This window comes from Lycium barbarum, chromosome 7 (genome assembly GCF_019175385.1).
Source record: "Lycium barbarum isolate Lr01 chromosome 7, ASM1917538v2, whole genome shotgun sequence".
NCBI lineage: Eukaryota > Viridiplantae > Streptophyta > Magnoliopsida > Solanales > Solanaceae > Lycium > Lycium barbarum.
Genome location: NC_083343.1, coordinates 42,121,962 through 42,130,305, shown reverse-complemented (window position 1 = coordinate 42,130,305; position 8,344 = coordinate 42,121,962). Strand labels below are relative to the sequence as shown.

The 8,344-nt window shown below is 35.4% G+C and overlaps 1 protein-coding gene across 1 annotated transcript; it reads left to right on the top strand.

The window, feature by feature from the left end:
- The first annotated feature begins 4,817 nt into the window (after nucleotides 1–4,817).
- LOC132601472 (protein ALP1-like) lies at nucleotides 4,818–5,985 on the top strand. The gene is made up of 4 exons (XM_060314553.1): nucleotides 4,818–4,951; nucleotides 5,054–5,105; nucleotides 5,219–5,444; nucleotides 5,558–5,985. The coding sequence occupies exons 1-4, from the start codon at nucleotides 4,818–4,820 to the stop codon at nucleotides 5,983–5,985; spliced, it is 840 nt and encodes a 279-aa protein (XP_060170536.1).
- Nucleotides 5,986–8,344: the final 2,359 nt, after the last annotated feature.

Here is an 8,344-nt window from a genome sequence, read left to right as displayed (position 1 = left end):
CCCAAAATCTCAATTCAGCAGCCAACAACAACAACAACAATACCAACACCAAAAACAATATTATCAACACTAATATGTACCATAAAACAGCCCACACACGTTTTTCCAACTTCCATAACTAACCAACTTCCAACACAATTATATAACAACTTTATCTCCGTAAATAAGTCTTAAATAATACCAAGAGAGAAAGATTCATACCTCTTTTCTTGTTAAGACAACAATACCCTCAACATCCACGCTAAAATCCACCGCAAAACAATACTAGAATCACAACCATGCGTTACTCGGACCTAAACTACTACTTCGCTACTTGAAAATTGCTCACTTTTTGTTTTCCTCACTCTCTCTCTTCAATTTCTGGAAATTTCTAGCAAAATCTGATGTAAAAAGAGGGTTCTTACCCTTTTTATAAGGGTCAAATTCGGGTCGGTACTGTAGCATTTTACTGTGGCATCACTGTAGCAGGTCGGTACTGTAGAAGTACTGTAGCACACGTTTCTGCTCTGTCAACTGAACTTGTAACGTCCATAATTCTCCACTCCAGAGTCCAATCGACGAGCGGTTTGTTGCATTGGAAACCCGACTCGACGAAATTCATTTTAGGATTTTGTTTCACCTTAAAACACTTCATATGCTAAGAGATATGCGTCCGCCAAGTTGGACAAAAATTGCTCCTCATATTTTCTCCAAAGTCCGACAAACTTAATTTCCTTGATTCACTTGCCCACCAATCCTTTCGGTACTTCTCATACATGATCTTAAACCCTTACAACCATAAAATAGGCACATATCACTACAGTGTTCACATTTAAGCTGTTAACACCTACGCACTTAAATCGACATCAAACGCCTTACCCCTTTTCCCTTCCCCATGAAATGATGTCGTGCATGTATGTAACTATGCAAATGCATGAAAATCTTTGAAAACCATCAAAAGACTCCCTTCGGAGCAATTTTAACGCAAAACAGGAACTTCTTCCCCTTTTCATTTGTCTCCTTCGAGACTCCAAAATTTAAATGTAAAATGCATAGGAATGAGAAAACCCTTTGAATTCCCCCTTCGGGAATTAGACAACATTATGATCTTCACCACTACCATAATCATCACCACTATCAAGTCTCACTTTGAATGATCTATAACATAAACTGAGGCCATATGTTATATAGCACGCTCAGACATAAGCTGAGGCCATAACACACTCAGACATAAGTTGAGTCCATAGCACACTCAGACATAAGCTGAGGCCATATATTATATAGCACACTCAGTCACGTCATGAAATCATCTAGAAACTTAGGCTTGAAAATATCTAAGATTGGAGTCATCGTAAGATTTTTCAGAAACTATAGACTTCTGGCATTTCTAGGAGTAAAAATATTATGGATGTCATGTATAGAATCAAAACATAGGAATCATGCCTTTGAAAGAAAGGTTTAACCTTAACATACCTGGAAGCTCGCTTCTCGACTTTCCAACCTACCTCTTGTCTTGAAATCTACATATAAAATCATTCATTCTATTGTTAGGCTCGTTGTTATGTACTTATCCTAAGCCTCAAAATAAATCTTTCTAGAATCTGCCGAAATTTCGGCAGCATCTCCTCTATTTATATGCCTAGCCCAAAATCCCAATTCAGCAGCCAACAAAAACAACAACAACAACAATACCAACATCAACAACAATATTATCAACACTAATATGTACCATAAAACAGCCCACACACTGTTTTTCAACTTCGATAACTAACCAACTTACTACACAATTATGTAACAACTTTATCTCCGTAAATAAGTCTTAAATAATACCAAGAGAGAAAGATTCATACCTCTTTTCTTGTTAAGACAACAATACCCTCAACATCCACGCTAAAATCCACCGAAGACAATACTAGAATCACAACCATGCGCTACCCGACCTAAACTACTACTCCGCTACTTGAAAATTGCTCACTTTTTGTTTTCCTCACTCTCTCGCTTCAATTTCTGGAAATTTCTAGCAAAATCTGATGTAAAAAGAGGGCTCTTACCCTTTTTATAACGGTCAAATTCGGGTCGGGTACTGTAGCATTTTTACTGTAGCAGTCGGTACTATAGTAGTACTGTAGCACACGTTTCTGCTCTGTCAATTGAACCTGTAACGTCCATAATTTTCTACTCCGGAGTCCAATCGACGAGCGGTTTGGTGCATTGGAAACCAGACTCGACGAACTTCATTTTGGGCTTTTGATTCACCTTAAAACACTTCATATGCTAAGACATATTCGCCCGCCAAGTTGGACCAAAATTGCTCCTCATATTTTCTCCAAAGTCCGACAAACTTAATTTCCTTGATTCACTTGCCCGCGAATACTTTTGGTACTTCTCATACATGATATTAAACCCTTACAACCATAAAATAGGAACATATCACTTCAGTGTTCACATTTAAGCAGTTAACACCTACGAAAATCAATGTCCGAACTGCGAGGTGTAACAATGATAATATGATAGATTACGTGCAATGCATATGTCAATCATCAACAAGTAAGCTCAATATGAGAAGTACCTCAACAGGGTATGCCAACAATATATCACATCACAATACCAACAGTGGGTGTGCCAACGTATATCAATAACTCAAGTACTAACAGTAGGTACGCCAATGATGTATCATAGTACAAATACCAACCACAGGTATGACAATCCTATCCTAAATCAGGACAACAAGAGACATTCGCTTTCCACCAACTACACATGGCATCAAGCCAAAACAATTAAACAATCAAATACATATAACGGGGTGGCTAGTCCGAACACACATCATGGCCCAACCTAAGGCAATATCCATCCCAACTTCAGACTCGAAGGTTCACATGCTTTCTCCGACATCATAATCTAAATATGTGATTCACTATACTAAGTCTCACCAAAGGTAAACCATAACCTACCTGGACTGCCGAACTGCAACACCAACAAGTCACTCTCTCGCCTTGCCCTTCCTCTAAAGCTCAGAACCAAAGTAGTCTAAGCATAATCGAATTATAAATTAGAAATCATGAATAATGACATTAATATTGCTATGATATCAATTAGGTCAATTTTAACCCTAGAAATTAGGGAAATGGGTCCGCAAGGGCAAAACGGGAAATTCACGGGTAAATTACCAAATTGAGTCCTAGGTAATCATAACCCCATCATTAATTGTTGATTTAGCTCAAGAATTATTCCCTAATCTGATTTCTAGTAAAACCCCCAAATTGGGTATGAACCCTAACTCTCCAAATCCGAAATTCAACGTTAAAAGTGAAAGATATGGGGTTACTAAGCTTAGATTCATCATATTTTAGTATTAACATTATAAAGTTTAATAATTACAACCCTAGGGATAAGTCTCCCAAAACCCTTCTTCAAATTCTACTTCAAAAGGATTGAAAAGGGTAGGGATGATTCTAAGATGATTGTGGATTTTCGTGAATTAACTTGTAAATGACTTGTAATCGTGATTTCCCAAAATAACTTGTAAACATGGTTTCACGAAATAACTTGTAATCATGGTTTCATGAAATAACATGTAAGCATGTTCTGAGGTGATATAACATAAACATGGTTTCATATAAAATAGCTTGAAAAACATGGGTTTAAACAATATAGTTACATAACAAACTTGCATGAAAATGTGTAAAACATGTAGGGGTCATTTGGTAGAGGGTAGAAGGTAGGATATACTGGTATTAATTTTTTGGGTTCAATTTATACCATATTTGGTTTGAGTTATTAATTAGTCCAGGTATAAAATTATACCACAAATTGGGATAATATTATCCCATTTACTAGCTGGTATAACTAATACCGATATTAATAATCTTGGGATAACTTTTCAAAATGACCATCTTGCCCCTTAACCTGTTCCATATATACGTTGTTCTAGAAAATCCTTTTCTCATCATCACTTCTCCCACCAGAGCTTTAGGCACTCAACTATGGCAGATTGATACTCCAAGAAATCCATCTCTGTATGTTTGTCCTTTTGTTTTCTTCTCCTTTTCTATTACTTTACCATTCTACTTACAAACACGTCATCCCCTCCTACAAATCTTACTAGTACTTTAATTCGTTGTCTATATTTATTAAAATTTTCAAATATCATGTCACACACATATAGGAAGGGAAATATTTGAATTCCCAAGTAGTCTGGGGTTAATTCCAAGATATATCAACTCTTTTTGCCGATTGCGATCCATTTACTTTTGCAATTCGAGGGTCTCGCCATCTCTACTACATCTTGGCCGTCCGATTGATATTTTTTTATCTGAATATGGTAAAAATTTGTAAACCCTACCTTGATTTCAATCAAAGTTCAAACCTTTTTGTGAATTTTCAGTTCTTGGAATCTTATAAAAGAGGACAATATTGCGGTGAAGAACGTAACTCTTTTGTGAAACGTATTTGTTCTAGTGACCAGTGGTGACGATGGTGAAATTTCTTTGTACATGAGAACAAAACAAGAACTCAGTTTTATATTATGTAATATATATGTTTCAGTATATATACTCAGTTTAATAATGATTTTGCAATTTTTAAATGACAAATAGGTGTCTATGGATCCTCAACAATTGTACGATGTCAAATGCTTTATCATCCTTGAGGAGATTATGGTGCATTCATATGTTGTCTTTATTTGTCTTTTTATGGCCATTTACAACATAATTTTAAGAAGACAATCTAGAAATAAACGGGTCACTCGATATCACACTGGTGCTAGAATTCCTAAAATCCTGTCTCATCTAAATTCCATCATTCGCGACAGTGATATTGTATGTGTTGATAAGCTTAGGATGGATAGAAAGGCCTTTCACTTTTTAGCTTCTTTAGCCACGAATATTGGAGGACTGACAGACAGTAACAATATGTCAACTACTAAAAAGCTAGCAATGTTTTTAAATATATCGGCTCATTACGAGAAGAACAGGTCTATCAAAGTTGATTATATTAGATCGGGGTAGAGTGTAAGTCAAGCCTTTAATGAATATCTAAGAGCTATTCTCAAACTAACTCCATTGTTACTTATTAGTCCTAATCCAGTGGCCGAAGATGAGACTGATGATCGATGGAAATGGTTTAAGGTAGGTAAATTTCAATATAACATTTGATTTACTGTAAAAAGATTTAAAACATTATCATGTAAGCATTTTGCTGATAACTGTACTTTAGTATTTAAACATTAATTTTTTTATAGGGTTGTCTAGGTGCGTTGGATGGTACTTACATTCCCATTAGAGTTCTAACTATATATAAGCCAAGATATAGGACACGGAAAGGAGATATAACAACTAATGTCTTGGGAGTTTCTGATAGAAATCTCAACTTTACTTATGTCTTACCTGGTTGGGAGGGATCAGCTGCTGATGGTCGTGTATTGCGAGATGTTGTTGTACGAAGGAATGGTTTGAAAGTACCCGAGGGTATGCTATATACAGAAAGACTTATCTATTCTTATTACCTCAAAAATAGAAAAATATTTTAAAGTAGTTATATCATTGTTTATATTTTTTAGGCAATTATTATTTATGACAAGGAGGATATACAAATGGAAATGGTTTTCTGTCCCGCTATCGAGGATATAGATACTGGCTAAGGGATTGGCAAGGTGACAATCCATCACCTCAATGCCAAGAAGAGCTCTTTAATATGAAGCATGCTAGGGCGCGCAATGTTATTAAAAGAGAATTTGGTGTAGTGAAAGGACGTTGCGGAATTCTTAAAAGTCCTTCGTGGTACTCGGTTAAGATTCATACTAGAATCATTAGTGCATGTTGTTTGTTACACAATTTCATTCGAAGAGAGATGGAAGTTGACCCGTTAGACATGGAAACAGAATTCAACATGGAGCATCAACATGAACATGAACATGGAAATATTGATACCGTTGAACCATCTGATGAGTGGACCACTTGGAGGGATGAGCTAGCTCAGTCTATGTGGAATGAAAGATCTGGCAATTAATCTTTGTAATTTTATGTTGTCATTTTGTGGTGCTTATGCACCTTAATTATGTTTTTACTTCTTTTTTAAATATAAGCAATGTATCTGTGAGTTAGTCTCATATTATTATTTTTCCTGGACAATTTAGTTGTATTATAATTTTTTTTGGTGATGGCTAAAATATTTATCAGTGAGTCATCAGTTAGTAAGTGACTTCACATCTTCTTGTTAATGTTTTTAATTATTTGATTGCAAATAGCAAATACTTTTTCATTTCTTGCTATGTTGTTTACTTGATTAGCTTTGGTGAAGATCATATTGACAGAATGAGTAATCACACATCATCTTCTGACCAAGCATCAAAACGATCGAGCCGAGAAACACCCCAGAGTCGAAGGTCATGGACACTAGAAGAAAAACACACTCTTATTGATGGTTTAAAGGATTTGTGTGTTAAGGGTTGGATAGCAGATAATGGCACCTTTAGGCCTTGATACACGACGGAATTGGAGCTTTATTTAAACAAAATCCTTCTTAACTGTGGATTGAAATCCCAACCACATATTAATTCTAAAATGAAAGGGTGGAAGAGGGATTACGGGATTATAGCTTTATTAAAAAGTCGTAGTGGTTTGGGCTTTCAATATGGTGAAGGAAGAATTATAGTTGATGATCCAAGCAAATGGGATGAGTTTATTAAGGTAATGAAAATTTTATTTTCATGTCACCGAATATGTTGTTAATAAAGTTCCTTAACATGTGATTTATGTTGCATATGCCAAGTAAAAGAGAGATATGGCTTTATTATTTGTGCTCTTTACTATGCTTGTCCTCAAATTTTAGAGTCACGGATATTACATCACCAAGTATTAAGGATGTTATTTATTGATAGTTCAGCTAACACTTATACCATCTATAGAGTACTGCCTTAGCTCTATTTTAGGATTGTGAACTTCACTAACTTAACTAGAGGAAGTAATATTGTTTTATCTCAAGACTATAATATCAATGTCTATTCTTGGACTTATTCCTTTTGTTGCATCAATTTGTATGGTTTGTGGTATCAATTTGTATAATTATAAAGTACATATGTTGATTGAATATGTGGCTTTATCCTATTTTATTATAGGCTGATCCAAATGCCAAAGGAATGTAAAACAAGGCATGGCCATTGTTCGAGGATTGGGAAGAAATATTTGGAAAAGATAGAGCAACGGGAAAGTTTATAGAAGGGCCGAAAGATGCTTTTGAGGAAATTGTTAAGAGCCAAGGTCTGGGAGTTTCTAATGACAGAAGATTGGAATTTCTTATTGAATTTGATGATGAAGATGATGAAGAAGATGCTAGACATGAACCTGATGGAGCCCCTGGAGAATGGGAAAAAGCTCATGGACCTAGTAGAGCTTCTCAAAGTGCAGATAGAGCTTCTCAAAGTGTAAATCCCGGACGCCAAAAAAATCAACAACAAGGTAAAAATACTAGAAGCTCCTCTTCTAATGTCAATGATAAGGAGAAAAGCAAAAAAAGAAAAAGAATAGTTGAAGATGATAACGAGAAAACTTTAAAGGATTTAGTTGATGTTATAAAGGAATTTATGATAAATCACGGCAAAACAATGGGTGCTTTAATTGACATGTTTGGGGCGCATGATGAATCTGAAATTCGTGGAAAAGATTTATATATCCTTTTATCCCCTACTTATCAAGAGTTGTATAGTCCAGATTAACAAATCAAAGCATCAATGGGGCTTACTTCTGATGTCAGAAAAATGGATTTGTTCTTACGAATTGGTGAACTTCAATGTCAAAATATAGTGTGGATGATTGTCAATGACATGTTTCCAAGTATATGAATATGATTGTAAGGGCTGGCCATGGGTTGATAGTTTTTGCTAAATTGACGACCTTCAAAAGGGTTAATGGTTGTATCTGTTTTTGATGCCTCAGCTCTATAAACTTGATATGTGGTCGGGAAGAGCATGAGGATGTAGATGTAAATGTTATATGTGTGGCTGGTTACCAATGATAGGTTTCCAAGTATATAAATATGAGTGTACAGGCTGGCCATGGGTTGATAGTTTTTGCTAAATTGACGATCTTCAAAAGGTTTAATGGTTGTATTATATTTTGATGCGTCTGCTGTATAAACTTGATATGTGACGGAGAAGAGCATGAGGATGCAAATGTAAATATTATATATGAATGCTAATCATGTATTTTGAACTTTTCTTATGGTATAGTGTTGTGTCTATGTTTCTACAAATTTTAGTTTCGGTTTCTACAATCATTTTTGCATTTTCTGCATAATTTTTTCACAGTTTCTGCATTATCTGCATCATTTTTGCACAGTTTCTGCATTTTCTGCAACATTTTGGCACAAT

What these genes read in the sequence shown, in the direction of transcription:
- LOC132601472 (XM_060314553.1), top strand. Translation starts at nt 4,818, where the DNA reads ATGGATAGAAAGGCCTTTCACTTTTTAGCTTCTTTAGCCACGAATATT. An exon ending in GCTCATTACGAGAAGAACAG is followed by an intron (nt 4,952 to 5,053) that starts GTCTATCAAAGT and finishes GTTACTTATTAG; the next exon opens with TCCTAATCCAGTGGCCGAAG. An exon ending in ATCGATGGAAATGGTTTAAG is followed by an intron (nt 5,106 to 5,218) that starts GTAGGTAAATTT and finishes ATTTTTTTATAG; the next exon opens with GGTTGTCTAGGTGCGTTGGA.